Source organism: Sinohyriopsis cumingii, chromosome 4, assembly GCF_028554795.1.
Source record: "Sinohyriopsis cumingii isolate HCF-2022 chromosome 4, ASM2855479v2, whole genome shotgun sequence".
NCBI classification, from domain to species: Eukaryota; Metazoa; Mollusca; class Bivalvia; order Unionida; family Unionidae; genus Sinohyriopsis; species Sinohyriopsis cumingii.
Genome location: NC_142964.1, coordinates 137,049,496 through 137,072,104, shown reverse-complemented (window position 1 = coordinate 137,072,104; position 22,609 = coordinate 137,049,496). Strand labels below are relative to the sequence as shown.

The following is a 22,609-nucleotide window of genomic DNA, read 5'->3' as shown; positions in this document are numbered from 1 at the left end:
TATTACTACGTGTTTACATGGTTCCCACACTTTTCTAAATATAAAGTTTTAGCTCTTTTCCAAGGGTTTTCCAGGATGAAATTCATTTTTTCAAGGGTAACATATGACCACTACTGAATGGAATTAAAGAACATATTGGTTTATAAAACATGCATTTTCCAAATCTGAAGATGTTTCTCTTTCAAGACTCTCCAAAACATATGCCGGAATAAAGATGATCATGTACAAAACCACAAAATGAGCCACACGAAACAAATCTGACTATATTCCTATAAATTGTCATTTAAAGCCATTTCAATGTACAGAATACAAATCCTAACTTTACTTTGCTGACCTGCATTGTTCCTACATGGAAACAACATAATGAGCCTAAACTGTTTCCTTTCAAACCTTTAATCATAAAGAATTCTAGAGTAATATATGCACATGTTATACAAAGTAAACATTTCCTATCACAGTATGAAAAAAAACCCAATAAATTCAAACTATTAGAATCTTATTTTGTAACAAAAACAGTTTAATCTGGAATTTATGTGTGTTAATAAAATCTCAAACATGATTTTTCAACCAGCCTAAACTCCTTAAGAAGATTTGTCAAAAATTCCATCATTTAAAGACATTTACAAAAGGATTGATTTAAATTTTGACATAAGACCTTCAAAATTATATATTGTTGAATAAACAAGGCCTGAATTTTCTGTTAAATCAACTTGTCCTCTTGTAGTTAAATAAACCAGTCCCCAAACCTGTACTGATATATGGGGTCTTATCGTTTCTTAATATAGAATAAATGGGACGACAATTTCCCTTTTCTCCTGTTCCTTTTAAAATCTCAAACCAATGCTTCAAGCTATATGTCACTGTGTAATAGTTTCACACCAAAGTTCAGATCAGAGATTCAGAATTTTTCTAATCCGGGTTCGTCCTAATACTCCAACCCCATTTTTCACATTATATTAAATGAAAGTCTGACACCTTTTGTAAAAACCAGAAAGAACATATAGTTCTCAACATATTTATTTCAAGAACAGCTACAAGAAACTTTGCCAGTCTGATTCATCAAGCAGAGTAGACGGTTCCCTGATTTGTATGCTCCCTGCATGAGAGAGCACATATCAATGTGGTAGTCACGTGATACAAAAAAACTCTGAAAGTTGGTCTCGGAATAAATATAGAGAATTTTGTGCTCTTTTGTTTTTGTATTTTTATTACAACCAGTATACGACTTTCATTTAATATTTTTTTCTACAATGTTTGTAAATGACAGTTGTGAGATTATCTGTGCTCGTGCCACTAGCAATCAAAATCGCTAGTACCAGCTCAAATTTCATCAATGCATTAGTTTTATTGTCTTTCCGCAGACTAAAGACATAATGATTTTAATACTCGCAATTTCTGAGAAAATAATTTTCATATCGATTTTATGCACGTATAACTCAATTTAACAACATTTAAGTTTGCTAGCCCATCTGCTAAGCGGCTATGCTTTAACACCACCATGTTGGCCTCTTGTGATGCTAGACTGGTTTTCATACCTTCCATGAAAAGAAAATCTTGATATCAAGCTGTCTGTGAAACAAAAAGTCTACTAGATGAATCAAATTCACTGAGCGTTTGGATTGTCTCAACAAATATATTTATGGCAAGCACCCAAATGATCCATACTGCTAACCTCATAATATTCTGGTTAGAACTCGACAAATTGAACTCATGATCAGTTCAGTTATGACTCAATTACATAATTGTTTTGGGCGTCAAATTGTGGAGGAAAATTCCTGGGCTTTTCCGGACTTTCATCAATATTTGCAAAATTCAAGGACTTTTCATGATCGGGGGGAAAATGTCATTTCTCCTAACTTTTTCCCAATTTTCTGGTAGCATGGGAACCCTGTTGTTTAAGACTGAACATCAATATGTATTACCACATATTTAATACTGAACATCAACTGTATTACTATGTGTTCAGGACTGAACATCAATTGTATTACTACATGTTCAAGACTGAACATCAATGTGTATTACTATGTGTTTAAGACTGAATATCGACTGTATTAATACGTGTTCAAGACTGTGCATCAGTTGTATTACTACTGAACATCAATATGTATTACTACGTGTTCAAGACTGAACATCAATATGTACTGTTACCTGTTTAAGACTTAACATCAATATGTATTATTACGTTTAAGTCTGAACATCAATATGTATTACTATGTGTTCAAGACTGAACATAAATTGTATTACTACATGTTCAAGACTGAAATTCAATATTTATTATTACATGAAGAAATACATTGTAAAATCTGGTTAATCTAAATAGCTTTCATTTTATCTATGACTTTCATATTATCTATGATTTTCATATTATCAATGACTATCACAAAAGCAATTTCTTTGATTACTTAAAACTAGATATGGTATCGGACATGCACTGCCGTTAATCTTACCGAATCAGTCCAATGTTCGGTCGGTGGATCAATTCCCACCTGTATGCAGTCTTCTCTTTCCATCCAATATTTCGGGGATCTTTCCATAGTAGTTTAACCTACAGTAGATTTAGGACAATAACAATTAAAAGATTTAGATTTTTCTTGTATTCTGAATTTCTGGGATACCTTTATAACAGCTTTACTAAATATGTCATGAGCATAATTATCAAATAGCTTAAGATTCCATCCTGAAGATTAGCTATCTAATATCTGAATGGTAAAATACCACTCTAGATGCACTAGTATTCTTAAACGTTTACTAAATTTGAGTTTCGACAATATCTTGCTTATGATGCTGGGCTGTCTTGCAGAATGTAGAAATATACAAAAAATAGTAAAGATGAAATCAAATCTCTTTAGTGATAACATTTTTAAAATAAGGAATTTCTCTCATAAAACAAGGTTAGTTTCTAAAGAACTTGGGCATTAACAACTGTACAGCTATTCATTTTAAAAGTCATCCACAATCCCACGTTTCACAATGAGACAGATGTTTAAAATGTCAATTTGGAGAACACAAGCTGAGAAATTGAGTACAAACAGGGAGGTATTGTTATGAAGCAGGTCTTTATGAGACACACTGCTTAGATTCAGATGCACTTAAATCAATTCAAACTAAGGCACTTACCAACTTATTTCCGGATTGGTATTTGCAGAAGTCTAGTGTGAAATATATGTCTGCTTCGAGAATTTACACAATGTTTGTATTTCTTTAATACATCCAGCTGTGAAAAAGGTGGCGTAGACAAAATATACCTAGAAAATATCAATAAATTGGGAAAATACTTTGTATTATATGACTGTGTATACATATTAAAACTATAACACACCTGGTCTTTAGTATCACCGGTATGCCACAACGCATTTCGCAAAACTTCTCCTGGCCCAGTTTTAGACTTGACCAATTTCAGCTGTATCCCAGGTTCTGCCACAGCGCGGAATGGCGTTGCATGCCAATAGGTTTGTCGAGCTTTCTTCCACATGATGGTGTAAAAGCTGGCACTATCTTGGTAACTAAAAATAAGGCCGGCATAGTCGTCATCAACATCCGTATTGACGAAAAATGTACCACTGAAGTCCACACCGCTGAAACCATTGTAACCTGTGTAAAGGACATTGGCACAATATGTTAATTATAATGGAACAAATTTAACAAGAAAACGAATTCTGAAACATATTTATAATATGCAGAATACAGCTGACATTAAAAAACTCTTAGAACAAGTAATCAGCTTTTTATGGCGTTAACCTTCTTGTACAATACAAACACCACACTTGATAAACTATTTTCTATGATATTTAAATATAATAAGAAACTTTCCTGGTAATGCTGAGGACAACTTATATGGTGGGCCAGACTGACTCTAGTGGATGAGATTTTAAAAGAAAATATTTTTCCCAAAGTGGGACTTTTTAAAATCTTGATTTTAATCTACCAATGTTATAAAATATGAATACTATAACTATTGCTAAAACATGGATTACAGAAAATGTGAAATACAACTAGTCAATCCTTAACTTAATAAACTGAGCACACAAATCTTCATTTAGATGGAGAATGGAAAATAGACTGGTAACACTTGTTCACAGCCAAAAGGCTTCTGAAATAAATGTAGTACTAATTCTGGGTCACTGAGAACAAAAATGGTGCTTAAAATTGTTGATTGGCTCTAGTTTTAAACATATGATACTGGGTCTGAGTATATACGACCTTTAAGTTGGGAATGGTAGAGTATATTAGTGAGTTATAAAAATACATCTTTGACTGGATCGATGAATAAATCTATGACTGGGTTTGGACAGTACTTGATTTTTAGGCAACACAATGAATGGTGCAATCTGAAGCCGGTATTGCATCATACATGATATGAATTGCATCATGGTATTCATAGAAGTCATGGATGATGCAATCATAACTAAGCCTGCATCACTCTGCTGAACAAATTGCCCTATATCAGCTCTAGAAATTATACAGTGTCATGCTGTCTTATTTGTCAGTGTTTGATTTTGCAAAGGGACACATTTCTGTTTTGTCAAAGTGAGCAAAGATGCCTCGTACTTGTGTAAACAATGCAGATAACTTCTGCCATTATGTGGTAAAGTGACTTTTGCATCACAGAAGCACAGTATAACTACCACCATTAAGAATGCCTATCACCTTTATTTTGCTGCAAAAATGAAGATCAGGACAAGAGGTGGGACCCTCACATATGCTGCAACACATGTGCAACAAATCTTTGCCAGTTGTCAAACAGGAAAAAAAATATATGCCTTTTGCAGTGCCAACAATTTGGAGAGAACCAACTGGTCATATCAGCAATTGTTACTTCTGCATGGTGCTCCATTTGGGAAAGGTGTCAGAGAAAAAAAAGTGGAATCTACATTATCCAAGCATTCCATCAGTTATACACCCAGTACCCCACAGAGAAGGACTGCAGGTTCCTGATGCACCAGAATCATTCTCACTTCAGTCAGACTAGGAAGGGGTAGTGAATGAAACTTCTAGTCCTGAACCATCAATGTCACATGACCCATATTTTCTCCCATCCTCCTCCTCTGAACCACACCTCAACTAAATGACCTTGTTAGGGATTTGGAACTATCCAAGAGTAAGGCAGAGCTGTTTGGCTTCAGACTACAGCAGTGGAATCTCATGGCAGGTGATGTTATGGTTTCCATGTTCCGTGACCGTCAAAAGGATCTTGTCCCATTCTTTTTCATGGAAGGTGATTTATCTTGTAGCCTGCAACAACATCGATGATGTGATGGTAACCCTCAGCATCGTTCATGATCCAGATGAGTGGAGACTGTTCACTGATTCATTGAAGATAAGTCTTAAATCTGTTTTGCTGCATAATGGCAATGTTTTGCCATCAATTCCAGTTGGTCATGCAGTCCATATGAAGGAAATCTATGAAAACATGAAACAACTTTTGAAGTGCATAAACTGTGACCAACATCAGTGGCAGCTTTGTGGAATTTGAAAGTTTGTGCACTCTTGCTTGGTCTGCAGCCTGGACACACAAAGTACTGCTGTTTTCTCTGCAAATGAGATAGTCGTGTGAAAGATTCCCACTACATCAAGAGTGATTGGCCACTCTGACAGTCATTGGAGCCTAGGATGAAAAATGTTCAGCATCCACCACTTATTGCAAAGGAAGGTTTTGTTACCACCCTTGCACATCAAGCTGGGTCTGATGAAGAACTATGTCAAGGCCATGGACAATACACATGCAGGATTCAAGTACCTCCACTGTAAATTTCCAAGGTTAAGTGAAGCCAAGTTAAAGGAATACGTCTTTGTTGGTGTTCAGATTCATAAACTTCTTTAAGATGATGCATTAGTCTGTGAACTGTATGGCATGGAAAAGACAGCACGGAAAGCCTTCCAGTTAGTGGCAACATATTTTCTCAGAAAAAATAAGACAGACAACTACAGGGAGTTATTGGAAAATGTCTTCAAGGCATACAAAACCTTTTGGTTGCAACATGTCACTAAATATACATTTTTTGCACTCTCAATAATAAAAAAATTGCACTTAACTACGGAACAGTGAGTGACGAGCACGACAAGTGATTTCACAAGGACATTGTAACAATCGAGAAACGCTTATATAATCATCATGGCAAAATGGAGTCCAGCAATGCTTGCAGACTACTCACTATAATCTGTCATCGAATGTTTAGGATTATTTAGCATTTAATTCACAATTCTCAAAGTTTCTTTAAATTTTTCATTTTTTTATTCAATGAAATTAAAATAATTATTGAATTTTACTAAACTTGATGGTTTTGCTTTTTCTGCTACTTAGTTTAATATCATAGAGTCGTAACAGCTAGTCAATATGAAAAACTCGAAAATCAAATTAACAAAAGTAACTTACTATGGATTTATTAAAGACATACTGGCTATATATCCAGACAAAAATACACGTAGCGATAGAATGAGACTGTGAATGAATGAATGATACAGATTCACTGAATGGCAATGGTGCATTTTGTGGCTGATACAGATTCGATAAATGGCAATGGTGCATTTTGTGGCTGATACAGATTCACTGAATGGTATGGTATGTTTTATGGCACTAGTGACTACCAAAAAAGTACAACATATGTTTCTCCACAAGTAAAACTGAACTTTTAACGGAAATGTTGAAAAGTACTCCAGTCAGAGTGCTTTGTAGTTTAAGATCAATACTTTATTAATTTTGAACAGACAAGAAATTCTTTAGCAAATGTGCAGAATGTATAGGACTGAAATTCAAAGACTGGTCAAAATATAATCGGGAATTTTATCATGAAACGAATTATCTCAGATTATACAATCACAAAATAAACTGTATCGAAATGAACAACATGCAGTCCCTCAAAGGAACTCAAGCTATTATGGCTAAAAAGAATTTCCATGAATTCAAGATAAGACCATTTCTTCATTTTAACTGCTTAGTGCTGAAAAAACCTTTGACATCCTTCAGCGATGATTTTCAAATTAGCTGCTTTGGTGTACATTTTGTATGTCAGCTTATCACTAATTTCATTTAGGACCAACAGGACATTATAAAGACGTCTTTTGGTGGAAGCCCGATATTGATATAACTTTCCATTTTAGACGTCAGTAACAATAGCAACATTTTCAAAATGGATGCCATGGTGGTCATATACCATATCAAATTGGCACCATTTCTGTTTAGTACCAAATGGGCATTTTAGTAAAGCACTATGCCAATGTGACCGGCCATCAAGAAGAAGAAGTGATAACAAGATTGTGAAGACAGCCATTGTGGCAGTCATGTTAAAAGTGGATATCAAAACAGTGGTGATCGACTACTGATTGCAAGAACTGAATTGTAAACAAACACAGAAAAAAGAGCGCATGGAAAGACAGAAAAAGAATCTCAACCAAACAAGGAAGAAATATTCTTTCTTGTTATTTAAGTTTGACATAAGTACTGATTTATATTTTTTTAAATTTTAAATACTTACTGATTTATGTTTCTATTTTTCTTAATTTTACAGACTGATTTATACTTATTTTCTTTTAAATTATACATACTGATTTCTATTTCTATTTGTTTTAATTTTACATACTTGCTGATTTATAATTTATACGTACACATTAATATCTATTCTATTTTTTATTTTACATCCTCACTAATTTATATTTCTATTTTTTAATCTTACATACTAACTGATTTCTTTTCTTATTATGAAATTGCACATATTGATTTATATTTATTTTTTTTTGACACACTTACTGATTTTTATCTTTATAAATTCTACAAACTGATTTATATTTCATTGCTTTATATTCTACAAACTTACCGATTCAATTTCTATTTTTTTTAAAATTCTACATACTTATGATTTCTATTTCTTTTTTTAAATTTTACATACTTACTGATTGCGATTCCAGGATCACTGTTCATGGTCTGTACGATTTCTGCACCCTAAAGCAACAGAAAACATGATATACATTTGGAGGATCAAATGGATGACGACTATAATTCTTTATACTATCGTTATGTCTTTATACGTGTGTAATTACAATGACTCCATTATGTTTACTCGTATCCTGATTTTTTAAGGTTTTCATACATGTCAATTTGTACGGTACAGTTATCATCTTTATATATCACATGAAAATGTCCATTTAAAGCAGTAATGTCATTCATTTTAAAACATGCAATTTTATTTCCAAGATTTCATCATCCATTCTTTGTTGTTGAAATCATTCCGATTGATGAAGCATTACCTTAACTACACTTAACTATACATGATGATTGCGAACAAAAATATAGATCAATAAATATATTATGTCTATACAATTGTTTAAATACATTACAAAAAATCATGTTCCCATGCAAAATTATTTTCTCAAATGTTTATCTTCCTTTTTTATGTTCATTATTCCATACAAAGTGGATAACACTGTGATCATACCTCATTTAGAATGATCCAATTGGGGTCGATTTGGGAGTCCCCTATAGGGTCCAGTATGACGGTTTGGAATGCCCGGAAATCAGTGGCATACAGTTCCCCATTATCTGGGCAAACATCGAACGGATCTTTGTGCCCATCCCCATCGCTGTCTTCAGCACAGATATCGCCCACTCCATCGCCTATGAAATTATTTATATGTTTAGTTATTTAAAAGAATATTAATACAAAGCTGTAAATAAGAAATATATACATGCAAGCACATATAACTTGTAAAATCAAACTTTTAGCAAGTATAAACTACAATTCAGCACTTGCTAAACATCTATCCCCAATCCTTTACTGCTTTGATGTCTAATGACAAATTTGATCTTCTTGGCTGTTCCTCTGGGTCAGTGTCAGCTGAATATGTACATTTGTTTTTGCATGTATAGTGAGTATTTATGTTTCAACAGGGATGACATCTCAATAGCTTTAATGATATCAATCATTCAGCAGACCATGAAGTCAGGAAATACCTAAGAGCCCACCTGGAAAATATATGTCTCATATGAATTCATTTATCCATAACACTGCATACTTATGTATTCAATTACTGCATACTTTCATGGTGCAGCAGGAGTTCAATGACACTGCATAAGTCGGTGAAATTCCTACGTAACTTTGGTCAACACTGATTTATCATTGCAATCCTTACATAATTAAATGCTGATGAGAGAGAGACTATTGGTAGACCCCATACAGAAATTTCTCATGGATTCCATATGGAATACTTATGGAATCCGTATGGAAGAGATATGGACTGAAAAACTTATGGAATCAGACAATTTATTTCATATCAATTCCATAAGTACTTCACAGCAAGTGAAAATTCCATATGAAATAAAGTTGCAACTTTAATCCATAAGCACTTTTTTCCATATGGAAATCAGGCTCATGTATTATAGCATCATGGAAAATACTCTCTGAAGAATTAATAACCTAAACTATCTGATTCAAATAGAAATATTGGTGGGAGTTAAGAGTACATGTATATGTCAGTGAGCTGATGTGGAAGGATGAATATATACTCATATAAATTTGAAGAAACACATGTATGTCAGTTTTCTTTAATTTATTTCCACAGATGTTTAAAAACAAAGACATGACCAAAAAAGTAGAGAAAATGTAACATGATCAGAAAATTAATATCTGGAAGTACAAGCATAGATGAATCTTTGGACTTAGAAAAAATTTGGTGCAAGGTGGATTTTGGGCTTGATCTGATGTTTATTCTGAAAAGTAACCTTGTTGGCTTCCTATAATATGCTCTACAAAAATCATACCCTAGTGAAAATGTGACTTAAATTTCAGCAAAATCAATGAATATTTCTTGACATTCACTCAAATGTCCTTTTTCACTAAAATTATGGTATTTTAGGAGATTTTACCAAAATTTCTGAAAATATCAGTGAAATTTTGTGATTGAAATTTCACTGACTCTGCCAACATTTCTGAAAATATCAGTGGGAATTTGTGATTGAAATTTCACTGAGAGCTTGTCAAAAATTCTAAAAATATAGTAATATTTTGTGATTGTAATATCACTAACATTTTAGTAAAAACTATCAGTAAGATATAATAAAATTTGTTTTTTGTTTCTTGTACAATCTGAATAATTTTCAACAGCATTTATATTCCCCGTTTCTGATAGCTGTAATTGCATTGTTTGTTTTGGGAACAATAACTTCTTTCCACATCTTTCTGTATTATATTTCTTTATCAAATTTTGTTATTGTTGTTGTTGTATTTTTTTAAAAATTTAAACTGGCTTTAACTGCCCTCAAACAAGTTTTCTTGTTTTCTATTTTAAATCAGAATTTCGCTTTACTCCTTACCTGAATCTGATTTCCCTCTATATGGACCCTTTCTTTAATATCGTCTCCGAAACTTTTTTAAAATATGCTCTATCCGGTCCCATTCCGCAACAGGCTTTCTAATAAGTATTTGTTCCATTTATTATTTAAAGGATGCTCATTGTAAAGAGCTTTCTTTTTGGTCAAAAGTTTGTACTTGCCCCATGAATCGTCGCATAATGAAAACTGATGGGAATACTAAACATGGCGATTCGAGCGGGATACGAGTTTGAATAACCATTTGAAAAATGTGTGGCAATGAGAATAGCTTGAATGCAAAGTCGATGAGAATGTAATTGGTCAGTCTGTATGAAAACTGAACGCCAGGACTAGCATTTTGCTTTTTGTGCCATAAACAGCTCTACAGTAGCGGCTAACGTGCTAAATAGAACAAGGAATTGAAAAGGGTGATTTTGAAGTTATATAACTCAAAACTGATTAACTTCCAGGATGAATTTAAGGAGGACAATGTATAGATCATTGGTGGGAATTCATGCAAAATACCCATGTCTATCAAAGATCATCATATCTTTGCGGAATTTTCTTGGCCCACACGTAGAATCATCGTGCAATATCGTGAGGCATTATTGAGTATATTATCAAAATATTCTAGGTATGTTGGAATTCAGTGTAAAATAAGAGTACTAATATCATGATAAACATTTGTCACGGCTGCTTATGGAACAAGGACTAATTCAAGAGACCACAATAGCATCATAGTTTGTACATTAATCAAAAATCAAGTTGCAGTACAAGTGACATGGCAGGCTTCTAGCATTTCTTCTTTTCATGTCTCAAATGGATGCTTTTCTGTAATTTTGCATTATTTTCACAGTTGAATTTTTCAATGCAGATTAATATTTTATATATGTTTGTGTGTTCACTTAATTATTTAGTGTCAAGCCAGATTCTTCACATCATGTTGTATATACTGTAATTATTGTACATAACAGATAGAAGGCCTCAAGGTAGATTAGTTCTGCAATTAATTAAGTTACCTTCTCTAAATAAAGTCATTATTATTATTATTATTAACTCCCATATCTCTTGCCTTGGATGTCACATAATTACATCTGTAAAAAAAAATAATGCAAACTTAATATCACCTTGGTTAATAAAGTCCTGTTTAATTCATATTCATTATTAATCTGAAACCTTCTGAAATGTATGAAAAACTTCTGAAACTTCAGTAAAATACTATATAATGATCAAAATTTTAGTGAAATCTCACAGAAGTTTTAGTCAAATATTTGTGAAATCTCACCAGACTTTTCAGTGAAATGAAAAAGACTTAAGTGATGCCATCATCGATTAGGCTTTGTATGCGAGAAAGAAAATAAAGACAAGAAAACCTAAATCTTATTTGATAATGTCTGTCAAAATAAAATTTATGATCCATTTTAAAAATTATGGTGAATATTTATCATTGATTCCCAATAACGTCTAAGAATCATTAGGCAGTTTAATAGAAATCTGATGCAGATTTTTGTATGGTTTAGACTGACAGCACTTAAAAAACCCGTCTGAAATCCACCTTAAGTATGCCTGGAAAATTTCTTACCGGATGAACTATTACCAAATTCTATATGGATTATTGCCAAATTCCATATGGAATTTTAATTTTATTCCATATGGACAACCTACAGATCTCATGGACTAATTAACATATTCCATGAGATTTTCCATACAGTGTACGTACAGAGTCCATAACATTTCCATATGGATACAATGAAATCCATAAGAGTGCTCCAACTATAGAATAAAAATGTCCATATGGATATTTCTGTAAAAGTACGTATGGATTCCATATCCAATCCATGTGGAAAATTTCGTACGGGTCATAGCAGGATAAACATAAACCTTTCACACAGGGGCAATGTTTGGACTGTGATAACATCGTCTTAATTGCACAGCTTTATTTTACTGTTTTTTTATTATTTTAGAGTTAAAGTTTACTTGTCTAAAAATAACTTTCAATGACCATATGTATTCGCTAATTTGATGTGATTTCATTCTGAGAGTGGTCTGAAAGAAAGGATTAACACTGTGAATTTAAAAATATAACAGAGAACACCAACCGTTTAAATCTTCCTGGTTAGGGTTGGGTCTTAGGGGGCAATTGTCCTTCAAATCACGAACCCCATCATTATCATCATCTTCATCGCATGCATCGCCTGTTGACAATAGTAAATGAATGGTTATCATCACTTGTCATTATTCTGAGACTAATGTACTTAAAATATATTATGAAAATAAATAACGGTTTTGCAATAACAATGGTGTGATATATCACAAGTTTATAGCATTGTACTCAAATATGTTTATAGCATTGTACTCTAATAAAAGTTTATACCACTTTAACACTACTTTAATAAAGTTTATGTCACTGAACTATAATAACGCTCATAGCACCACACTCTAATACAGTTATAACACTGTGCACTAATAATATTTATTATATGCTCATTTTTTTCTCCTTTAACTTTACATTATCAGAATCATTCAATATTTTACAATATTGCACACCTTCATATTGCAAGGTCGTACAGTATTCCATCCAAAAAACTCGTTCATATTTTCCCATACAAATGCAGTAACCTATAATTATAACACTATACTCTAATAACGTTTATAGTACTGTACTCTAACAAAGTTTACAGCACTGTACTGTAATAGAGTTAGTACACACAGCAATTATTTTAAAGTGAAGTGTTTGATCTTTGTTATTATTATAGCAATTTTTTATATCAAAATATGAACAGAAACAATCATAACAATTTAAGACTGCATATGTCAAGTACTGCACTTTATTTTAGCATGTTTTAAATCTAAAAAATATTGCCTACCCACTCCATCTTTGTCAGTGTCTATTTGATCTGCATTTGGGATACTTCTACAGTTATCCTGGTTGTCTTGGTGACCATCGGAATCCCTTTAACAAGTAAGCAGATGTGAAATATAAACACTAATTGCTACTGCAGTATTTGTAAGTAAAGGCAGGAAATAATTTTGCCTCTTTTTAAATATTCTGCCAAATATCTTATGACCTGTATTTTTTTAAATAATCTACTTTCTTGCCATAATAATGAGACATAAAAGTCTCAAAAAGGGATAGGCACTCCAGCGGGCAAAAAGAATTTCTTGGAATTCAAGATAAGACCACTTCTTCCCTTTATTGCTGAGTAATGAAACCATCCTTGATATTCTTTAGCAATAACAAGATTTTCTAAATTTGCTGCTGTATAGGAAATATTGGATGTCAGATAGAAACCATTGTCATTTTGGACAAATTAGACATCATTAGAGTTTTTTGTGAACACCCCCTGTAATAGTGATCATTCATTCTGGGGGAGTAGTAATATAATGTTTTGACTGCATTTGTAGCAGTCATATTTGATGTATGACAGTTGACATTTTTATTTAGGACCAAGAAGTCAATTGATGAAAACTTAATGTTGACATATGCATCCATTGTGGAGGAATGGAGATAACAATATTTTCAAAAAAGCCACCATGGCCACATTGAAGGTTTATCAATTTTATTTTGAATCAAGATGACACCATAAGAACTCATCTAATGAAAACCTTGTGTCAAAATGGGTTTCCATTTAAGAGGAGTAGGAAAAATATTATTTTCAAGACAGCTGCCACTTACAGGCTGTCAGATCTGGACCAGTTTAGGATCACCAGAAATTATAAAAAGTTATTTAGTTAATACCCAGTGCTGATAGGATCCTTCATTGAGGAGAAGCCCTGATAACAATGTTTTCAAGCTTTCCACTGTGGCAGCCATTTCAGACATCAGATTGGCACCATTTTCATTTAGGACTAATTAGACATTATAAGAAGTTATGTGATAAAAAAAAGCAACACAACATATCAATATGACTTTATATTCAGTACGAGTAGTAATAACAAGATTTTCAAGATGGCCACTGTGACAACCGTAATGATGTCAGATCAGCATCATTTTCATTTAGGACCAACTAGACCATGGGGTGAATGTCTGTACAAAGGTCTATACCAGTCCTCCAAGTAGTTCAGGAGGGGTAGCGATAACAAGCTTATGCTAATGAATGGAGGGATGATGGACGAAAGACCATCCCATAAGCTCTTCTATTATCAGTAGAGCTAAAAGAAAATAAAAAACAAATGTGAATTGTCACGAATCACATCTATCTCCCACCCCACAACCTCACTGCCTGGTCAATATTTTTCATTCATTTTAATGGGGGTTTGACTCTTTCTGAAAACATATAATATTTTCTTCGATTGTATTTGTTGAATCCTGCTTAGGTTATACTAATGGAGATTTCATGAGAGATAACTTAAATTTAACTTCACCAAATAGCACAGGGAAACGGTATGTAAACAACTTACAAACTGGAATGTGAAAACTTATCAAAAGCGTAATAATGTTGGTTCAGTAAACTACGCAAGCTCTTATCAAATGTATGATGGATGCGCATGTGGCTCCAGAATCCAAATTTTGACGCACAAAGGTGGCTGCAGGTGGAGATCGGGACACCAGTGGCTGGGGGTGGCTGGGATACAGCTATGTGATGTCTCTCATGAGCTGCAGCAAAATACTCAAAGGAGGAACGGGCTTTTCTGGTCAGGGCTCGCCAGTGGCTTCTGTGTGAGGCAGCGAGTTCATGCTGGTGGGGTTGAAGGTCTGTCCATTTGATGTGCATCTTGAGATTGTCATTGTACCTCTTGTGAGGGCAGCCTTGGTTCTGGTTGCCCTGAGCTAGCTCACCAAAGAAAAGCTGCTTTGTGATTCTGTTTTGATCCATGCGGATGACATGGCCAGTCGAACGAACCTGGGCCTGGATTAGTTTGGCTTTGATGCTTGTTGTACTGGCTCTATCAAGGCCTTTTGGTTTATGATTCGGTTCTGCCACTTGATCCGCATGATGGATCTCAGGGATCACTGGTGGAATTGTTCCAACTGACTGATATGCAATCGGTAGACAGTCCACGTTTCATAGCCATACAAGAGAGATGTGAGGACAACTGCATTGTATACTTTCATATTTGTTGACAGGTGTATGTCCTTGTGCTGCAAGATCTTGGATCAGAGTCACCTGAGTGCTTGACTGGCTTTTTGGATCCTTGCAGTGATCTCTTTGTTCAGGAAGCCATCACTGGATATTGTGCTGCAAAGGTATTTGAAACTGTACACATTCTTTAGCTGCGTGTCACTAATGATGATGCAGGGTTGTGAAGGGACAGTGTTTGGGGCAGGCTGGAAGAGGACTTCTATCTTTCCCAGGTTAATTGTGAGTCCAACTAGATTGGAGGCTTCAGAGATTCCTGTCCATGATTGCCTGTAGGTGTCAGTCTCTTCATGGGCCATGAGGGCACAGTCATTTGCAAAGAGTGCTTCAGTGATGAGTCTTTCTAGCATCTTGGTTTTTGCAGCTAGGCATCAGATCAAACACAGGGCTCGAATTTAACACACATTTCTTTGTAGCCAGAAAGACTAGTATATTGAGAAATTTACTAGTCCTGCCAAATCTTTACTAGTCCTGTTCACAAATCAATGTCACACAGCTTATATGTACATTTACCGATTCAATATTAAAGTTCGAACAACCCACAATAAAACTGGCTATTTTCTGTGCGTTTGTTTTTGCGAATTGTGTACACCAGTTACACCACATAACTATCCTTTCCTCATCATAAGTCAGCCATTCCCCGTCTTTTGTCTTTCTTCTGAAATTTTCCATTACACTTTTCCCTATCATAAGAATTATTCCCCATCATTCTCATTCAACTTTTGCTTTTTTTTTTGGTGGCTGATCACCTTCTATCAAATGCCACATTTTGCCTGTCTTATAAGGAAGGAATTGTGCCTTGTTTTGAAATACGAGATGTTATAGTATAGCTGACGCGAATTATTTAAAGCAAGAAAAGGAATGGCACAGTGTCCTTTATATAAGAAAGTCAGAGCAAGAAAAACGTTTCAAAACACGTGTTTTTGCCCCCTCCCACAATTAAATGGCATCTCCGTAACAAAGACTTAACTTCAGCAGATGTTCTGCATGATCAAAGCAGTGGCTATTGTAAACACTATTATAAAATATGAGCATCAGAAGATAGTGTTAGTTTCAGCTTGGAAAAGGTGTGTTCCCATCAAACAAAGCCATCTGACACTCAGCACATTGTATTTAACAGCTCCAATTACGGTATCATAAGTCGTAAGTCTGGTAATTGTTCCTAATTAATCGAACTTCAATGCATTGTTGAAATTAATAATAAGGCGGAAAATTTTCAAATCTTAGATGCCCATGCTCAGAGATTTTAATTCCCAACAAATGTATGGCATTTTGCTTGGATATCTCCACATGTATTCAATTATTTGTTCATTCTTGTAAGGGAAAAATATAAAAACTATTTGTAGCATCATAGAATAAGTAGTTGTATGAAAAGGATGTGTCAATAACGAAATTGTAATAAATTGATATAATTCTTATATTATGTCGATGGAAATGTAAAATACGTACTTTCCTGTTTGTGACTGTTGGAGCGTTTGGATAGCAAGCAACAAAAAAAAGGAACCTTAAACAAAAAAACATGAAAACTAATTTCTTTGAATAGTTTTTGCTGTGCTCTTTTGTGTGGAATACCGCTTTGTAGTTTGTTACTGTGGTCGAGTGAATAAAGTGTGATACCACATCATTTTTTCATTTAATTCATTATCAGATTAATTAGGATCAATTATCAAACTTCAGTTGTTAATGATGGGACCATAATTTGCACTGTTAAGTGAAATGCATGAAATCAGATGGATTCTTGTTATAGAAACTCACCTTTACGAGGCAGAAATTTGCTTTATCTTCTCATGCTAATATTTTTATGTCTGTGTTTACAATGGCCACTGCTTTGATTCTACAGAACATCGGCTAAGTCAAGTCTTTAATAGGGAATGGCATAAACAAACGCTGACTATTGATAACCGAAACTTACTAGCCCATCAGACTGTTAACATTATGAAAGCTACTAGACCGACAGGAAATCTGCTAGCCTCTGGCTAGCGGACTACCGCTAATTTCGAGCCCTGAAACACTGATCCATCCAGACAATATCTAATATAGATACCAAGGTCAAAGTCATGGATGGCTTGGAGTAGTACCTGTGTGAAGAAGAGGTTGAAGAGTACTGGAGTGAGTACACAGCCCTGTTTACACAGTTAAATATGGGGAATTTCTCAGAGAGTTCACTGTCTGAGAGAATCTCTTCAGTCATGTCATCATGGAAGAGCCAGATGAGGTTGGTAAACTTCTGAGGACACCTTAGCTTCTTGAGTACTACCCACAGTGCATCTCTGTTGACTGTACTGAAAACCTTTGTCAGATCCATGAAGACGGCTTACAGATTCATGTTCTGCTCAAGGCACTTCTCTTGGACTTTATATATATATATATATATATATATATATATATATATATATATATATATATATATATATATATATATATACATACATACATATACATGCATTTAAAATTTAGTCCATTTGATTTTGTCATCCCCTCTTAGGTTTAAATATTACAACCATTAAACATATTGTTATCATACAGTTAAATGGATTTCAGTTTGGTGGTGTGTAAGAGGTTAGTGTAACGGACAAATGAACGGACATACAGATGGAGATGTTAGCAACATTCCAGAGATTTTTTCTCTCTTTAAAAGAAAGAAGCATGGAAGATACTGAAAGAAAACTGTGCTCCGGATTTTCAGCCAGTTAAATACAAATTCATTATTCTTAACACTTACTCATCATCGTTACAAATTCATTATTCTTAACACTTATTCGCCATGGTTACAAATTCATTTTTCTAAATACTTACTTGTCATCATTACAAATTCATTATTCTAAATACTTCCTCGTCATCATTTGTGTTCATTACTCTAAATACTTCCTCGTCATCATTTGTGTTCATTATTTTAAATACTTACTCATCATCATTTGTGTTCATTATTCTAAATACTTACTCGTCATCATTTGTGTCACACGCATCACCCACAAGATCATTGTCGCTGTCACTCTAAAACAAATGTGCCAATTAGTTGGGGTTTTTTTCTCATTTTGTTTTTGTTGTTGTTATTGTGTTGTTGTTTTTCTTTTGTTTTTGGCTTTTTATTGTACAGTTGTTGTTTTTGGAGAATGTGTTTTATTTATTTTCTTCTATAAATTAATTCTAATTAGAAACCTACCAATGCATATACAACTAATAATTTGCAAGTATTTGATTATTCTGTTGAATACTTTTAGATGAAAGGGATACAAGATTTGATTGACATGACTTAGTTTTAATGAATTTAAATGTATAGAACCTGTGACTCATAATGAAACAGTGTTCCTATTTATTTATTTATTTATTTATTTATTTATCTACTTATTTAGTTTTATTTATTTTTTATTATTTTTAATTGTTGCAAAGAGTACATTAGGTTACAATTTGTCACATTCTGCCCAACGATACTAATCAAAAATACTATGTTATCTCAGATAAGCTATCAATTTTTGTTTTTTAATTAAAAAAATACAAGTGTCTGAACATTGCAAGAGAATACTGTTCGTACAATTTTGTTACATATTAACTGATGCTTTTCCCCTTGGTAAGACTAGTCATAATGGAAACTATATCAACCGAGGTGAACAAGTCATGGAACCAGTCAAGTCACAAACCCAAATGGACAAAATCGAGAACATGTTTATATGTTTGGAATTTAATCGTACTTAAGCATAATGGAAGATATATGGTGCAGACTTAAAGTTACCATTTTTATAATACTCGTTTATAAGCCAGATCCAGCTGCAAACTGCACAAAAGCCAGATCCAACTGCAAACTGCACAGAGCCAGATCAAGCAGATCTGAGTCTGTGCAGCTTGTCTGACATAACCAGTCAAAAAAACACAGACTCTCACTGGTCTGCAGGCACATTATGCAACAGCAGATCAATATCATTTTAGTTTGAAGTTTGACTTGACTTATAAGCAAGTAATGGCGCTAAATGCTGAAGATGTCAAGACAAAGAATTGCAAGAAAATGAGATGATCTAAACTAAATCTAAATACATGGTATGTTATGAAACAGAAGATAAAATGTGCAAATTTTCTCTTGCGGTACATCATAAAGTGTTCTAACTGAGTTAACATCTAAAAACTTCTCAAAGGTTGGTAGTCCATGTACACAACAAGAATGTATTCCAGTGCTAGTGCTCACAACCAAGGTATCCAGTCTGACTAATCCTTTCATACGGTATGCTTGATCCTGATATGCGTGTCATAGATGCGATCTGCACAACACCACTCATCTGTACGTCACTCACACTATATGAGAATTGTCATTGTCCTATGATGCAGCTGGTGTTTTGAAGCTTGTTGGTGAAATAGAAATTCCACATATTTAACTGAATATATAGAACACGGCTATTTTTATAATAGTCATTGCTACTATTACTACTACTATTACCACTATTATATCATATTATATTATATTATATTATGTTGAAGCTATTTGTTTGTTACACCTTCACCATTTTGAACCATATTATATTGCAATCATAAAAACAGACATCTGACAAACCAATGTGTGTAACTCAACTATGCAAAAGTAGGTCACTATGACTATTTCTCATGACTGAGTGAAATTTGTATTTTAAACATTTTCTTTATTACATACTTTGTATCCTCAGCCCTATCACATAAAGACTAATCAACCTATTCCAGCTCTAATGTAATGAAAATTTGCTTGTTGACGCTCTTTAACGTGATGAAACTTTGCCTCTTGACGCACTTGAATGACTAGCATATAGCAGCGATAGTTTCTTCCTTCCGGTGACTTAGTTGTTAGCTTAAGCTCACAACAACTAGGTAATGATTTTGAATACTGACCACACCAGCCTGAATCCCGCTGCCATGCATTTCTCTTTGCAAGGTTCATAACTCCATTGGGTTGGCTCCAATTATACAATTCTGTATGCTATTGGATATTCCAAACGTGCTCCTGTTGGCGAGATAATTGGTGTTTACAAGTAAAAACCTTGTTGCAAATTAAGCTTGGAATGTGCTGCATAGCTGCAATGCTGGTTTGATGTGCTAGAATCCTTCTATGTGCGTCAGGAGTAAAAGAAAGAGCTGTTTCTGTACCATCTCTAGAGATGGAGGATTGTTCTATTTGACCTTGTGACTTTCTTTTGAAATGTGATGGAGTTGTTGGGCGAAAACAGTAATTTGGACTGTACCTATTTATTTTTGTTATGCGAGCAACTAATCACGAATGAGAATTACGTTGATATTTATGAGAATTTGTTTTCAAAAGTAATTAAATTATGGTGCTTACCTGATCGATGTTTATCTCCCTTGGACAGTTATCACAGGCATCTCCGAAAGAATCTTTATCAGTATCATTTTGGTCAGGATTGAATACTTTGGGACAGTTGTCTATATCATTAGGGATGTCTGTAAAAACAAACATGCTGTGAACATTAAAATCTTTCAGACAGCTGTTATTTTCATTGGTAATAACAACAACTACAGTAAGGATCAAAACTGAGCAGTCACTTGCATTGATGTCATAATAGTAAAAATAGCATCATTGCTTTTTTCTAAATTATCTCGTGTCAAAAATGTAAATGAAAATTTATTTACTCATCTAGTACTTCATAAATTATTCCATGACATTTGTCACAGCAATTACAAGAAATGGGTATGGAATTATTCAGTCCTCTGGTAAAGATTGATTCAAAACATTCAAAATGTTAAGAACCTTAAGAATATCATCAGATCAAGGATGTATTTTATGTAGCCTTTTTTCAAGACTGGATTTAATTGTTTGCCATGTTTTCAATACTATTAATACCTAGGAAATGTGATGGATATGGCATGGATTAAGGCCCAGGATCTTTGATGGATATGGCATGGATTAAGGCCCAGGATCTTTGATGGATAGGGCATGGATTAAAGCCCAGGATCTTTGATGGATATGGCATGGATTAAGGCCCAGGATCTTTGATGGATAGAGCACGGATTAAAGCCCAGGATCTTTGATGGATAGGGCATGGATTAAGGCCCAGGATCTTTGATGGATAGGGCATGGATTAAGGCCCAGGATCTTTGATGGATAGGGCATGGATTAAAGCCCAGGATCTTTGATGGATATGGCATTTATTAAGGCCCAAGATCATTAGGGCATGGATTAAGACCCAGGATCTGTGATGGATTGGGCATGGATTAAGTTCCAGGATCTGTGATGCATAGGGTATGGATTAAGGTCCAGGATCTGTGATGGATAGGGTATGGATTACCACCCAGGATCTATGGTGGATAGGGCATGGATTAAGGCCCAGTGTCTGTGATGGATAGGGCATGGATTAACACCATGGATCTGTGATAGAGCTTGGATTAAGGTACGTGATCTGCAATGGATAGGGCAATGATTAAGTTCCATTAAGTTTGCTAATACACTTTGTGGAGTCATACATTGAGCTCCTCCACTAGGGAAGATTTCCAACACAGTTGCAGGTAATGCACCCTGTACAACACAACAACAGTAATGAAATATTATTTAATGGCAAGTGTGTACCACACTTTAGTCGCAGTTTTTCATCTGATTTTCTCAAAAAGATACATTTGCTCCTGTACCAAAACAACTTTAGCTTCGTCACTAAAAATTACTCTTAACTATTAGTTTTGAACTGTCCAGTGATGTCTCTCTTTAGGTATATAATACACGATGTGTGATTCTGTTGCATCTGTTGGGTTCTAAACTCTTTAATCTTAATCTAATCTTCTTTTGACAACAACAAAGCATGCACATTGATAGACTCATCGAAAGCTACGGTCAGGTCCTGGAAAAAGTAGTCAACAACCAGAAAAAAAAAGTCAAGTCTTTTTCTCATTATAATGGTGGATTCCATTTCTCTGGACCAACATTTCCAAATGTTTATGAATTGTAGGACATGATATTCCAGTTATCTGAGATTTTTATTTTCATTTAAAGCTTTATTGCTCAACTGAATTCTCATCAGTTTGCAACTGTCTATCAATTACTTACCGTTACGTGTCACGTTTTCTTTTTACAACCAGAGAGATCTAAAAGTAGCACTGGCAACAAATTGACAAATTCAGACCAGTCAATACATTCATTAGTGGACAAAAATGAAATAAAAGCTAAAAGAATAAATCTTATCCATGGAGTGACCATCTGAAACCATATATGGCTAAATTAAATTGGATGCTCTTACCCTGGTGGCTACTCATCTATGACTTGGCA

The 22,609-nt window shown here is 34.2% G+C and overlaps 1 protein-coding gene across 1 annotated transcript in view; it reads right to left on the bottom strand.

Annotated features, from left to right (window-relative positions):
- Window positions 1-22,609, bottom strand: part of LOC149802156 (cartilage oligomeric matrix protein-like) — a 142,536-nt gene that overhangs the window by 8,396 nt on the left and 111,531 nt on the right. The window contains exons 15-22 of the mRNA XM_089956562.1: window positions 20,678-20,796; window positions 18,323-18,375; window positions 13,168-13,253; window positions 12,400-12,495; window positions 8,430-8,608; window positions 7,888-7,936; window positions 3,320-3,591; window positions 2,448-2,545 (exon numbers count right to left, since the gene is read on the bottom strand). Coding sequence (XP_089812688.1) covers window positions 2,448-2,545; window positions 3,320-3,591; window positions 7,888-7,936; window positions 8,430-8,608; window positions 12,400-12,495; window positions 13,168-13,253; window positions 18,323-18,375; window positions 20,678-20,796 — 952 coding nt within the window. The remainder of the gene's footprint in view (window positions 1-2,447; window positions 2,546-3,319; window positions 3,592-7,887; window positions 7,937-8,429; window positions 8,609-12,399; window positions 12,496-13,167; window positions 13,254-18,322; window positions 18,376-20,677; window positions 20,797-22,609) is intronic.